A 15,371-nucleotide genomic window follows, 5' to 3' on the forward strand; every position below is an offset into this window, starting at 1 on the left:
ACTCCGTCTCAAAAAACAAACAAAAAAAAAAAAAAAAGAAAGAAAATTGCCCAAGGAAGAAACTGAGGATAAGAAAATTCACAGAGTAAGGCTGTCGTTAATTTCTGAGCGGAACCAACCCTAACTTTGACCAACATGTATGCTTATGTTAAGAGGCAAAGACTGTGCAAAATGAGCTCTCTTTTACACATGGTGGTGAAAGAAACGCCCTGTCAGACCTCTGAGTTGTTTCACCTGGGCAAATGATTGCATGAACACATACCTGAGAGCAGCACACTCAACTGGCTAGAGTAATGGCCTCAAACCATACAAAAGAACTGTGGAGGATACAAAACAGAATTTAAAATAAAAACAAAGGTCTCTAACCCTAAGGACTATGAGATCCTTAAGAGCAAGAACTGGGAAATTTAGTCTATGTCAAACATAAAGTCTAGGAAAAGGATGCTCAATTAATACTTAATGACTTGATAATAATACAAAGCAAATAAATGATAATTGCCAAATAGGTGGAATGAGCTATCCATCAATCCATCTACATTCTTCTACACATTGCAAACCAACTCTAATATGTCTGATTAACCAGACTTGTTAAACCAGGTTTAAGACTATCATCTGTAAATATGAAAATAAATCTCTTCATGAGGTTGAGGTAGAAGGCACACTCTTCCCATTAGAGATAATTAGGTGTGCAAAGTGCTTAAAAATGTGACAGAGAAATAAATACATTTTAAAAGCCCAGTCTAGAAGTTTTATAATAAAATTAGGTCGGGCGCAGTGGCTCAAGCCTGTAATCCCAGCACTTTGGGAGGCTGAGACGGGCGGATCACGAGGTCAGGAGATGGAGACCATCCTGGCTAACACGGTAAAACCCTGTCTCTACTAAAAAATACAAAAAAACTAGCTGAGCGAGGTGGCGGGCGCCTGTAGTCCCAGCTACTCGGGGAGGCTGAGGCAGGAGAATGGTGTAAACCCGGGAGGCGGAGCTTGCAGTGAGCTGAGATCCGGCCACTGCACTCCAGCCTGGGCGACAAAGCGAGACTCCGTCTCAAAAAAAATAAATAAATAAAATAAAAATAACATCCAGGAAAAATGAAAAGGATGCTATTGTGCTGAGAATAAAAATTGTTTTTAAAATAGCTAATATTTAATAATTGCTTACTTTATTCTAGATACTGCTCTAAGCACTTTATACTTTTTCTTTTTCTTTTTTTTTTTTTTTTTTTGAGATAGAGTCTTGCTATATCACCCAGGCTGGTCTTGAACTCCTGGGCAGGCTCAAGCAATCATTCTGCCTCAGCCACTTGAGTAGCTGAGAATACAGGCATGCACCACCACACCCAGCTTATCTTTTTTTTTTTTTTTTTTTGAGACAGTCTTGCTCTGTTGCCCAGGCTGGAGTGCAGTGGCAGGATCTCAGCTCACTGCAACTTCCACCTCCCAGGTTCAAGTGATTCTCCTGCCTCAGCCTCCCAAGTAGCTAGGATTACAGGCGTGAGCCACCATGCCTGGCTAATGTTTGTATGTTTAGCATAGATGGGGTTTCACCATGTTGGCCAGGCTGGTCTCAAACTCCTGACCTCAAGTAATCCACCTGCCTCAGCCTCCCAAAGTGCTAGGATTATACGTGTGAGCCACCATGCCCAGCCATCCAGCTTATATTTATACTTTTTTTTTCTTTTGAGTCACGATCTCACTCCGTTGCTCAGGCTGAAGTGTAGTGGCACAGTCACAGCTCACTAAATCCTTAACTTCTCGGGCTAAGGTGATCCTCCCAAGTAGCTGGGACTACAGGTGTGTGCCATAATGCCCAGCTAATTTTTTTTATTTTTTGTAGAGATGGAGTCTTGCTATGTTACCCAGGCTGGTCTGGAACTTCCGAACTCAACCCATCTTCCCACCTTGGCCTCCCAAAGTGCTAGGGTTACAGGTGTGAGCCACTGTGCCCAGCCTATACATTTTAAATTAATGTATTTCTCTCAATGACCTCATAATGTAAAAGATTACTATTATCGCCACTTTATATATGAGAAAACTGAGGCATAGAAAGGTTAAATAACTTGCCCAGGTCATAGAGCTAGTAATTGACAGAGCTAAGATTCAAAATCTGGCAGTCTGGCTCAAGAACCTGCAGCCTGGACTAAACCATACAATCTCCCTGACTTTTAAAAAAGTCAACACAGGTGTAGAGGTTTGGAGATGTTTCAGTTGCCTCAGATCAAAGGCAGCAGCAACTGAAGACAGCAGGGAACAAGCTGAGCCCTATCTAGATGTCTTGGCATAGTACAAAAGGCCTCTATGATCTAGTTTCTGTCTTTCCAATATCATTTCTAGCTGTGTTCCCCCCTCGAACCCTACATTCGAGTGACACAGAACCATATGCAGTCTCCTAAATGCACCCTGCTGCTTCTCAACTCAGTACCATTGTTCATGTGGCTCCCTCTGCCTGGCATCACCTTCTTCCCCTGTCTGTGCCACTCCCCACTCCAACCCCCCAGCTCTGCAGATACTTCTTAATGCATTACTGGGCTTTTTGCTTACAGACCTACTGGCAGTTAGGTCCTTTAACAGAAACCTTTTCTCATTTGTCTTTGAGTTCCTACTGCTTGGCAACCAATGGCAGATGGGCAATAAAGTTTGCCTAAATAATTAATGAATAAATAGTCTCCAAAACAGAGTCCTCAAAGGTAGCTCAGGGTCTGGGTCCAGCTGACAAAAAGGATACACTACCTGAACTCTCCAGCCCAGGCATCTGGGAGGAGCTGAGACACTACCTACAGATGTGTATCCAATATTCCTGCAGCAAACCTTCCTTAAAGAGGCGAGGAACCTCACCTGGGCTCAGGGGACTAAGGAGCCAGAGCCTGCCTGAAAGGAAGACAGTGTGGGGATTTACTGAGGCTCAGCAAAAGGATACACATACTACTATATACTGCAAGGCCTCTAACTTCGTATCAGCCTCTGTGAAGACACTTTCTCAAATGAAATGTGTTCCTCAACTGCAGCCCCTTCTTTCATCCAAGTTTAAAGAAACATTTAAAAAAGAAAGAAAAAGAAAAAGATTTACCTGAGAAGGAAAAATGAATGTTTTCAGCATTGCTGAGGAAAGCACTGAGACAGATGACCAGAAGCAGTCAGCTTGGATTAACTTATTCCCTCCTTATTTGGATTTTCTACATATTAGAACTCTTCAACTTTCAAATGACTGATACATACCATGCTCCCCAGACCCATGTCCTGTCCTCACTGCCACAGAAACCATTTTGGAAAAACAAAACAAACTGGGAACTTTTGGAGTATCTGTGGATTCAGAAGCTGTGAAAGTAAGGGCAGCTTAGGAGAGCAAACCTAGTAGGACATATTCTGAATTAGATCTGGTTATTTATTTGGTGGCATTCCTGCTCCAACATATGTTCTCTACTTTTCCTCTTGACTTAGTTGAAATCTTATATCCTAAAGATTTGAGGATTCTGGTGAAAAAGTAAGGAAAACTGAGCATGCAGACCTGAGCAGGTTGGGGGTACGGTAGCAAAGCACTGAGGGCAAAATCAGAGCAACTGGGGGCATGAGAAAAGAGACCTCCAGAGGTGAGGAAGAGACATATAGTAGGGAAAAAAGAGAGTGTACAAGAGCAAACTTCAGCTGTTTCAAAATTTCATACAAAAGAAATTTCATACTAAGTCAGCAGTTTTCAACCCTAACAGACTCAACTCCTTAATTTTTTTTTTTTAACTTTACAATGCCTCTCTTAGTTACTAAAATTATTATTCTTTCTTTTTTGATACAGGGTCTTGCTCTGTCGCCCAGGCTGGAGTGCAGTGGCGCGATCACAGCTCACTGCAACCTTGACTCCCAGCTCAAGCAATCCTCCCATGTCAGCCCCGCAAGTAGCTTGGACTACAAACACATGCCACCATGCCCCACACCCAGCTAATTTTTGTATTTTTTGTAGAGACGGGTTTCACCATGTTGCCCAGGGTGGTCTGGAACTCCTGAGCTCAAGCAATCCGTCCACCTCAGCCTCCCAAAGTGCTAGGATTACAGGTGTAAGCCACTGTGCCCAGTCTCTCAGTGATTTTTTTACATATAATATAACCTACTTACTTACATAATTTCAAAAAAAAGTAAAATGCAATGTCCAAAGTATAATATAAAAGGAAAATAATTTACAATAAAATCATTTGTATTTCAACATGTATGTGCTCCAACACCACTGCACCAGAAGACAGAGTTGTCAGATGTTTGCATGCAAATGTGGTATCACCAGGATTTGAACTACTAAAAATGCAGTCAGGCCGGGCACGGTGGCTCACACCTGTAATCCCAGTACTTTGGGAGGCTGAGAAGAGAAGATCACCCGAGGTCAGGAGTTCAAGACCAGCCTGGCCAACGTGGTGAAACCCAGTCTCTACAAAAATAAGCTGGGTGTGGTGGTGGGTACCTGCAATCCCAGCTACTCGGGAGGCTCAGGCGGGAGAATCGTTTGAACCCAGGAGGTGGAGGTTGCAGTGAGCCGAGATTGCACCATTGCACTCCAGCCTGGGTGACAGGGCAAGACTCTGTTTCAAAAAAAAAAAAAATTAGCTGGACTTGGTGGTGGGCACCTGTAATCCCAGCTACTCAGGAGGCTGAGGCAGGAGAATTGCTTGAACCCCAGGAGGCGGAGGTTGCAGTGAGGTGAGATCGCACCATTGCATTCCAGCCTATGCAACAAGAGCAAAACTCTATCTCAAAAATAAATAAATAAATAAATAAATAAATAAATTTTTAAAAATGCAGGCATACATAACTTTATCATATTGGTGATTCCAATACCAAGAGTAACAGCATTTTCCAAAATGGTGACAAACTCTTGGTAAAGTTCAAAACAATCTTCCCTCATGGTAGTTTCCTAAAATATTCACTATGGTTTAAAGCTGTGCAATACTTTGTGCTTTTATGTAAAATAGAGTTAGATTCTAAGTTCATTTAATCTATACAGTTGATTCAGCTACATAAACATCTAATGACATTCAAAAGTCAAAAAAGACAAGGGACAATCCTTCTTTATGTGAGATTATTCCATATACTGCAGGACATGGCCCTCCACTCACCAAATGCTAGCCACAACCCTCAATCACTGTGACAACCAAAAACAGTCCTTGATGAGATACAATGATCTAAAGGACCTTACTCCAAGGAATGGGGATAAAAAGTATTTTTCCCCCTCTCCCCAGCTCCTTCAAATACAGTTCCCTAACAACCAAGACCCAGAACTTCATACAGTAAGTTTATGTGGCTTTTGCAGGCTAATGTAGGGAACTATTCAACATTACGTCACTATTTCTACTGGACTACACACTCCAAATTTCAAACTTAGAAATAACTGTTGGGAACACAGTAACACAGTACTTCTGTCAAGTCTGACTTAAATACATTGATTGCCATCAATGCCTCCACAATTTTTTAAAACAATAGGCTGGAATCCAAGCTACATATAACCAATGTACTCTAAAGACCAAGCATACATGTAAAAAGACTGCTGTGTAGGCAAATGAAACAACAGTCAATTCAACAAATATTTTATAAGATATCTAGGCCTAGCCAGGTGTGGTGGCTGTAATCTCACGCCTGTAATCCCAACACTTTGGGAGGCTCAGGTAGGTGGATTACTTGAGGCCAGGAGTTTGAGACCAGCCTGGCCAATATGGTGAAACCCCATCTCTACTAAAAATACAAAAAATTAGCTGGGCACAGTGGCATGTGCCTGTAATCCCAGGTACTTAGAAGGCTGAGGCATGAAAATCGCTTGAACCTAGGAGGCAGAGGTGGCAGTGAGCCAAGATCGCATATTTATATATATATATATATATGCCTTATTTTTGTGACAAATAGATACTAACTACATACCCTTTACCTAAATTACTAAGATGTATTATTATTTTACACTTTAGTTTTCTGCTTTACTGTAGATACTGATTGATACTACTGCTTATAGATACTGGGAAATGTTCTTTTCCAGTATTTATCTGTATTCAGCACCAGTACTTTAATGTGTGTTCACAACCAGTAGCAAATACTTGCCCTCACCACACAGAGTTAAAAGGTCCCTTAAAGATATGGGATGAGGCCGGGCGCGGTGGCTCAAGCCTGTAATCCCAGCACTTTGGGAGGCCGAGGCGGGCGGATCACGAGGTCAGGAGATCGAGACCATCCTGGCTAACACGGTGAAACCCGTCTCTACTAAAAATACAAAAAGAAATTAGCCGGGCGTGGTGGCGGGCGCCTGTAGTCCCAGCTACTCCGGAGGCTGAGGCAGGAGAATGGCGTGAACCCGGGAGGCGGAGCTTGCAGTGAGCCGAGATCGCGCCACTGCACTCCAGTCTGGGCGACAGAGCTAGACTCCGTCTCAAAAAAAAAAAAAAAAAAAAAAAAAAAAGATATGGGATGAACTGGATTTCCTTGTCCTCCCCTCCCTACAACCGCCATTACTCCCCAAGTCTAAGGTTCTCCGAGTTCTGAATTTCAACCATGCATTCTCACTACATATATCTTCTCCCACTTCACCCACTCAACGCATCCTCAAACTCTCCCATTTCAAAGCAGCCAAGACACACAATCCCTGCTATTTTAGAGGACACACTACAGTGGGTATAGAGAACTCAGCTTTCTTTTCAGTAATCAATGCCATACTCAGATTATTCAACCAGGTTCTGCATTAGGTAAGGGTACCTAAATAACCTCTAATATTTTTTCACCCTAATAAAGTATGTTATCTTCTTAGACTTCGTATAAGTAAATCCTCTAAAGGACCAACCCAGTATATATATTTCAGCTATTTCAGCTATGCTGAGGTCAAAGTTTCCTCCTTGAGGTATGCCTTGCCATGGAAAAAAAAAAAAAAAGATAAATAGGAACAACTTTGGTTCCTTCTCTGCACAAGCATCAGTGCAAAAGCATTAATCTCAACCTCTCTGTACTGAAAGACTAAGAAATGTAATTTCCAAATATTTAAATGTCTAAAGAATTAGACATCTGGAAAAGTCTGGCATAACCTTGAAGATGATGGAAAAAAAAAAAAAGCATTATCTCCAAAAAGTAACAGTTATCTCTCTTAAGCTACTCTAATAAGATAAATAGTAATGGTTATTGTTTATGGAATACTTTTCTGGGACCAAGGAGATCTATACATTTCTAATTCCCAAAACATTATGCATTATTATGCCCATTTTACAGATGAAGAAACTGAAACTTGGAGAAGCTAAAAAAACTTGCTGAATGTCTAGCTTAGAAGTAGCAGAATCAAAATTCACAGCCACCTTTTGGAATCCAAAGCCTGGTTCTTTCTGCTATATTGACATGCTTCTCAATTTTTCAAAGCAGGTAATTTTCATTACTGTAAACCATATATTATGCTGTTGTATGTCAAATACATACTACAGTACTGCTTTGAAAATTTTATTGCTTTTAAATACTTTTTTTTTTTTCCCAGACAGGGTCTCACTCTGTCACCCAGGCTGGAGTGCAGTGGCATGATCTTAGCACACTGCAGCCTCAGCCTCCCAGGCTCAAGTGATCTGATCCTCCTGCCTCAGCCTCCCAAGTAGCTGGGACTACAGGTGCAAACCACCAGGCCTGGCTATTTAAATTTCCATTTCTTTAATAAAGATAAAATGTTATGCTAATGGGGCAAGATTACAAAGCAAGTATGAAACTATTTCATTAATATCTAGGGTAGCCTAGGCCCGGCATGGTGGCTCATGCCTGTAATTCCAGCACTTTGGGAGGCTGAGGTGGGCGGATCACTTGAGGTCAGGAGTTCGAGACCAGCCTGGCCAACATGGTGAAACCCTGTCTCTACTAAAAATACAAAAATTAGCCAGGCCTGGTGGTGGGCACCTATAGTCTCAGCTACTCAGGAGGCTGAGGCAGGAGGATCACAGGAGCCCAGGAGGTGGGGGTTGCTGTGAGGCAAGATCATAGCACTGCACTCCAACCTGGGCAACAGAGCCAGACCCTGTCTCCAAAAAAACAAATAAACAAAATCCAGGGTAGCCTAAATATCAAATATTTAACAAAAACCCAAATGCCTGGAGAACAGGCCCTCCTTTCTCTTAATCTATGTGATTGTCATTTTGACAGAGGGCTGAGCATTACATCCAATCCAAGTAAGAAATGTTATAGTTAATGGTGAGAAATAACCCTAATTATTTTCATTGTACCTTTGTAATGTGAACATTACTCCAAAAAAGATCTTACGTTTTCAAGGTTCTGATATCTGCTTGTGACTAAAATTTTAAATACCTCAGAATCTAAAAACTGAACTGACAGCAAAAATAAAATACCTACCTGGTTTACCACAGACAAAGTGAAAAAAAAAAAAAAAGAAAGAAAATTAAAAATACATTCACCAGAATGGGTACAATGAAAAATGCAAAGCACTGGGAAGGATATAAAATAATCAGATCCCTCACACACTTCTGGTGGAAATGTAAATTGGTATAGCCACTTTCGAAAATGGTTGTGTATTCATTAAAGCTGAACATATACATATTCTACAACCTAAAAATTCTACCCTACATGTATTTCCAACAGAAATGTGTACATTTGTTTAAAGGACATGTACTAGAATGTTTCTAGCAGCACTGTTCATAACAGCACTAAACTGGTAAACTATCCAGAATTCCATCAACAGTAAAATGTACAAGTAAACTGAGGTATTATCACACAATGAAATGCTATACAGCAATGAAAAATAGAGTCTACAACTTGATGCAAAATATGGATTAATCTCACAAATGTTGCACTAAAGAAGTCAGACATAAAAGTATAAATATAATTCCACATAAAATACAAAATTGACAAAACTAATCTATGCTGTTAGAAACCTGGACACTGGTTACCCTTCGGTGGAGGTAATGACTGGAAGGAGACACAGGGCAGGGTGGGAGGCTTCTCAGATGCTAGTAATATTGTTTCTTCAGGTGGCTGCTAGTGACATGAGCATCCTCAGTTTGAAACACTCAATACATGAGAGGCATTACGGCAGCAGAGTGGTTGAACAGCACAGCTCTGGAATTGGAATGCCTGCATTTGAATCTCTCTATCACTTACTAGTTACAACTTTGGGTAGGTTATTTAACTTTTCTGTGGCGCGGTGGCTCACGCCTGTAATCCCAGCTCTCAGGGAGGCAGAGGCGGGGGGATAGCTTGAGCCCAGGAGTTCGAGACCTGCCTGGGTAATATAGCGAGACCCCGTTCTCCACAAAAAGGAAAAAAAAAAGACAAAAAAAAATAAAATATGCCTAATATGTACCTCACAGGCTATTACGAGGACTAAATTGTCTTAAGATTTGTAAAGTGCTTATTAGCCCAGTGGGTTATTATTAAATACTTGCTAAGTAAATAAAAGTGCTTTATTCTGAAGCAACACAAGAAAATGAGAAAGGGAAACAGAAACACAGGATTTAACTATTACTAGAAAATGCATGAAATAATTATTTTGGAAAAGAGCGTGATAATAACTACAGTCTAATGTAAAAAGAACATGACCTGGAAGCTGTGACTAGTCCGACAAGTTTCCACCTAAGTGGACCTTGGAAAAGTAACAGCCTCTCTGAGCCTGGAATTCCTCACTGTCAACCGGAGCCTGGCCCTGATGATCTCTAAGATCTTTGCGGCTCCTCAGTGCTCATCAAGGTGATGAACGGAGGCAGTCATCATGAACTAAGAGGGCTAAATTTGCAGTCAGGCTCTCTTATTCTCCAAAAGAAATGCTGAAATCTTCTATACCTCTGAATTTCGTCTAACATGTTTTTAAAATATCTATCATGTCTATCAGCCGTGTCTCTATCACTGAGGTTCACATTTCCTGCCGTCATTTAAATAAATAATTAAGGCTCCTGATGGGTTTTTTAAAAGAGCCGGCTGGGTTTCTGTCATCCATGCCATCACAGTGGCCCGAACTTCTTTGGCTTCGTTATATAACGACTCTTTATTAAACATCTATTTATATGTCAGGCACTATAATAAAAACTTTATCCCAAATGTGCCAAAAAAAATTGGATATGTATTATTCTTCCTCCTTCTTATCTTTTACAGATAAGAAAACTAAGGCTCAGGGCCGGGCGCCGTGTCTCACGCCTGTAATCCCAGCACTTTGGGAGGCCAAGGCAGGCGGATCACAAGGTCAAGAGATCAAGGCCATCCCAGCCAACATGATGAAACCCCCTCTTGGTGTTGGCAGCCGCTGCCGCGCCGCCCTCGCTCTCCAACGCCAGCGCCGCCTCTCCTCGTGGAGCTCCAGCCGAAGGAGAAGAGGGGGTAAGTAAGGAGGTCTCTGCACCATGGCTCCTACAAAGCAGACTGCCCGCAAATCGACCGGTGGTAAAGCACCCAGGAAGCAACCGGCTACAAAAGCCACTCGCAAGAGTGCGCCCTCTACTGGAGGGGTGAAGAAACCTCATCGTTACAGGCCTGGTACTGTGGGGCTCCGTGAAATTAGACGTTATCAGAAGTCCACTGAACTTCTGATTCGCAAACTTCCCTTCCAGCGTCTGGTGCGAGAAATTGTTCAGGACTTTAAAACAGATCTGCGCTTCCAGAGCACAGCTATCGGTGCTTTGCAGGAGGCAAGTGAGGCCTATCTGGTTGGCCTTTTTGAAGACACCAACCTGTGTGCTATCCATGCCAAACATGTAACAATTATGCCAAAAGACATCCAGCTAGCACGCTGCATACATGGAGAACGTGTTTAAGAATCCACTATGATGGGAAACATTTCATTCTCAAAAAAAAAAAAAATTCTCTTCTTCCTGTTATTGGTAGTTCTGAACGTTAGATTTTTTTTTTCCATGGGGTCAAATGGTACCTAAGTATATGATTGCGAGTGGAAAAATAGGGGACAGAAATCAGGTATTGGCAGGTTTTCCATTTTCATTTGTGTGTGAATTTTTAATATAAACGTAGAGGCGTAAAGCATTAATGCAAGTTAAATGTTTCAGTGAACAAGTTTCAGCGGTTCAACTTTATAATAATTATAAATAAACCTGTTAAATTTTTCTGGACAATGCCAGCATTTGGATTTTTTTAAAACAAGTAAATTTCTTATTGATGGCAACTAAATGGTGTTTGTAGCATTTTTATCATACAGTAGATTCCATCCATTCACTATACTTTTCTGAGTTGTCCTACATGCAAGTACATGCTTTTAATGTTGTCTGTCTTCTGTGCTGTTCCCATAAGTTTGCTATTAAAATACATTAAACTATTTTAAAAAAAAAAGAAAGAAACCCCGTCTCTACTAAAAATACAAAAATTAGCTGGGCATGGTGGTATGCACCTGTAGTCCCAGCTACTCGGGAGGCTGAGGCAGGAAAACCACTTGAACTCAGGGGGCAGAGGTTGCAATGAGCCAAGACTACACCACTGCAAAAGGCTGCCCTGCTGATTAGTGGCAGGACTGGAAGGTGAATCTGGCATGTTTGGCTTCAGAGTCCATGCTCCTTCCATTAACGATAGACGCTTGACTTTCTTTACAATCTATCATATTTCTTCTTACTTGTATAATGAAAGATCATTAGCTTAGGTAATCTAAAACAAGAAAAACCTAATTTAGTGAAAAATCAATTTTGAATATTTTTTAAATGATTACTTTGTGTTTCTAAGAAAAGGTTTCTTCTAAGGTCTATTTAAATGAATGCTGGGCATTAAAGCTATTTGCATTGAGCAGCAGTCATGCAAACCATGAGTTAAAGCCTTTAAAAGACATTTATATTTCTTCCCTGCTGCATCCCCAGTGCCCAGATTAGTGCCTGGCCTAGGGTAGGCATTTAAGAAAAACATATTGAATACCATTCTCTTCAAATCTTGTTTACCAAAATACTCTACTACTAAGGAAGGTGCATTCCAACAAGATACTTTATCATCTGAAAAACTTCATGCCCCAAATCAGCATAATATGACTAACTGGTATATCCTCTCTGCTGTGGGCCATTCTCCTCTAAGTCAAATGGCACTGTCATCACCATCAACAAGTAACTACCAAACACCTACAGTATTTATTTAATACAGTATATGTTTATTTAACTTGGTATGCCTTCCCTTCTCTCTCTTTCCCCATCACGCTTGGGAAGCCACAGAGTCATAGTTCCTCCCCAGGCAGGCCAGCCTGTATGTGGTAAAGACTACACAGAGACACAAATGTCACATGTGATTAGGGAGCTTTTCCAAGCTAAACAAACACAAAAGCCCCAAGAGTTTGGCCTTTCCCCCAACAAAACTCATAACTTACCACCTCTTCCTGCAGCCCTGAAATTGCAACTGTAACGTGACCTCTTCCTCAGTCCCCTGCCCAATGCTGAGAAAATCAGAAATTTTCCCCAATGTCTGTGATACTTATTCCTACTTCATCTATTATTTTAAAAAGGCACTGTGTTCACCAAGGAATGTGTAAGAATATACTACTAAAATTTTTCTTTACAAACTGTATGTTCAGGCTGGGCACAGTGGCTCACCCCTGTAATCCCAGCACTTTGGGAGGCCGAGGCAGGACCTCTTGAGGCCAGGAGTTCAAGACCAACATGGGCAACATAGCAACTTGGTCTCTACAGAAAATTTTAAAAATTAGCCAGGGGCATGGTGGTGCATAGTCTCAGCTACTCAGGAGGCTGAGGCAGGAGGATCATTTGAGCCTGGGAGGTCAAGGCTTCAGTGAGCCATGATCGTGTCACTGCACTCCAGCCTAGGCACAAAGCAAGATTCCGTCTCTAAAAAACAAAAACAAGGCCGGGCGCGGTGGCTCAAGCTTGTAATCCCAGCACTTTGGGAGGCCAAGATGGGCGGATCACAAGGTCAGGAGATCGAGACCATCCTGGCTAACATGGTGAAACCCCGTCTCTACTAAAAATACAAAAAACTAGCCAGGCGAGGTGGCGGGCGCCTGTAGTCCCAGCTACTCGGGAGGCTGAGGCAGGAGAAAGGCGTAAACCCGGGAAGCGGAGATTGCAGTGAGCTGAGATCCAGCCACTGCACTCCAGCCTGGGCGACAGAGCGAGACTCTGTCTCAAAAAAAAAAAAAAAAAAAAAAAAAAAAAAAAAAAAACAAGGCTGAGCGCGGTGGCTCACGCCTGTAATCCCAGCACTTTGGGAGGCAGAGGCAGGCAGATCACGAGGTCAGGAGATGGAAACCATTCTGGCCAACATGGTAAAACTCCATCTCTACTAAAATACAAAAAAAAAAAAAATTAGCTGGGCATCATGGCACACGCCTGTAGTCCCAGCTACTCAGGAGGCTGAGGCAGGGGAATCTCTTGAACCCGGTAGGTGGAGGTTGCAGTGAGATGAATTCGCACCACTGCACTCCAGCCTGGCGACAGAGTGAGACTACATCTCAAACAAAACAAAACAAAACAAAACTCTATGTTCATAGGAGTGCACAGAATATCTGTGCACTACAGAGAAAAGTGTACCAGAATTAGGTTCTGTTCCATTACCTTACCTTCCTATGCAACTTGGGCAAGTCACTTAACTTCTCTAGGCTTTGGTTTCCTCAGCCATAAAATGAAGTATGGAACTAGATCAGGGATTATTCATCTAGTTCCAGGATGCCTTGAGGGATTCAGGCATGTGCTTCAGAAGTTTATAACTGCTCCTTCCTCTCAAACTTATATAAAAATCACCTGTTTGCATATATGAATTTTTCCAGAGACAAGATCTATAGCTTATATCAAATTGTCACACAAATTGTGATCCAAAAAATAACCATACCTGTTTTATTGAGCACATACTGTATGTTAGGCACTGGGTTAAGTCCTTACATATATTAATTCATGTACTACAATAACCTATTTTAATTTTTAATTTTGTGGGTACACAGTAGTGTATATATTTACGGGGTACAGGAGATGTTTTGATGCAGGCATGCGATGTGAAATAATCACATCATGGAGAACGAGGTATCCATCCTCTCAAGCATTTACCCTTTGAGTTACAAACAATCCAATTACACATTTTATCTTAAAACATACTAATTTTTTTTTGAGACACAGTCTTGCTCTGTCACCTAGGCTAGAGTGCTGTGGCACAAGGCTCACTGCAACCTCCACCTCCTGGACTCAAGCGATCCTCCTGCCTCAGCCTCCCAAGTAGCTGGGATTACAGACGTGCACCACCATGACAGACTAATTTTTGTATTTTAGTGGAGACAGGGTTTCACCATGTTGGCTGGGCTGGACAAATAGTAGGTCTTATTATTCTTTCTTTTTTTTTTTTTTTTTTGTACCCTTGAAGTAGATACTGTTCTTATTCCCGTTTTAGAGAAAGTAAATCAGAAAGAACCCAGGCTCTTAAACAACAATGCTATGATAAGTGAGATCATCTCTAAGCTCTAAAATTCTGTGTCCTTTCAAATTATACAATTCCCTATTCCATTCTGCGATCTTTGGTCATGCCCCAAATACTACTATATCTTTACACAAAACAACCAGACTCATGGAACATCTAGATTACTATTACCTGAAAAAGAATATATTACGTTAATCTGAGTAAAAGGTCCAAAGGCACTTTCCAGCACCAGCCTCCAATGTGCAATTTTTCTTTTACTACGTTGTGATTAACCAAAAGATGGATCTGAGTCTAATTACTAATTAAAGTCTCAGATCAAAGTAACAGTAAATAAGCTAGAGTGTCAGCCAGGAAAAGGGGATGCAGTGGCAGGAATAGCATCTCACATACCGCTTACCAAAGCAATGAGAAGACACAGAAAGAAACATCAGTGCAAGCCTGGGTGTCCCATGTTGACCGACATCTCCCCTCACCCCTACCTCCTGAAAACCACTGACCACTGTGCCTCCAAGCCCTGGATCACTCTCCATTTGAGATACAAAGGCTGATTAAGGTATTAACCATCACCAACTCCAGCATGGAATAAGGAGTGAAAACTAAGTAAAACCTAGCTTCCAATTTTTGTGGCCACTGGTTCTGACAACCAGCCACCGGAACACGGGGTTCAGCAGTCACTCGGCTACATCTGAAAACTGTTTTGCCGGCCAGCCTCCTCATGCCAAATTACTCAGAGACATAACATTGCTTAATAAAAGGCTGCAAAGCTGAAGCGGACGTTGTTGGTTCTTTTCACAGGCTGTCAAAAAACCTCCACATCTTAAAGGGAAGGTTGCGGAAACTTTATCCCCAACTCTCATGACCTTTCTCCAATTAGGCTGTGTAATGAAAAGAAAAGCAAAAGAGGGAGAAAGAAGTCCAGAGGAACGGCCCTGGGTGCTGGGCTTTTCCAAAGGTGATGCAACAGGGTCAGACAGAAGAGGAGGAGGTGGTGGGAGCTCCTGGGAAAGAAAAAACCAGTCTTGGTGTTGGAAATCTAAGGGGAAACGGCTTAG

At 41.8% G+C, this 15,371-nt stretch overlaps 2 protein-coding genes across 4 annotated transcripts in view; one reads left to right on the plus strand and one right to left on the minus strand.

Annotated features, from left to right (window-relative positions):
- BLTP3A (bridge-like lipid transfer protein family member 3A) overlaps positions 1–15,371 on the minus strand; it is an 83,181-nt gene that overhangs the window by 66,950 nt on the left and 860 nt on the right. The window lies entirely within an intron of this gene.
- Positions 8,356–10,879, plus strand: LOC114677623 (histone H3.3C-like). 2 transcript variants are annotated; one of them, XM_078000307.1, is made up of 2 exons: positions 8,356–9,133; positions 9,261–10,879. In XM_078000307.1, the coding sequence occupies exon 2, from the start codon at positions 10,323–10,325 to the stop codon at positions 10,731–10,733; it is 411 nt and encodes a 136-aa protein (XP_077856433.1). In that variant the 5' UTR covers positions 8,356–9,133; positions 9,261–10,322; the 3' UTR covers positions 10,734–10,879. The 2 variants fall into 2 exon arrangements, with proteins under 2 accessions (XP_077856433.1, XP_077856434.1); XM_078000308.1 differs by having other exon boundaries at positions 8,357–9,125.

This window comes from Macaca mulatta, chromosome 4 (assembly GCF_049350105.2).
Source record: "Macaca mulatta isolate MMU2019108-1 chromosome 4, T2T-MMU8v2.0, whole genome shotgun sequence".
Classification (NCBI taxonomy): domain Eukaryota; kingdom Metazoa; phylum Chordata; class Mammalia; order Primates; family Cercopithecidae; genus Macaca; species Macaca mulatta.

Excerpts from the sequence above, each read along its gene's own strand:
- LOC114677623 (XM_078000307.1), top strand. The coding sequence starts at position 10,323 with ATGGCTCCTACAAAGCAGACTGCCCGCAAATCGACCGGTGGTAAAGCA.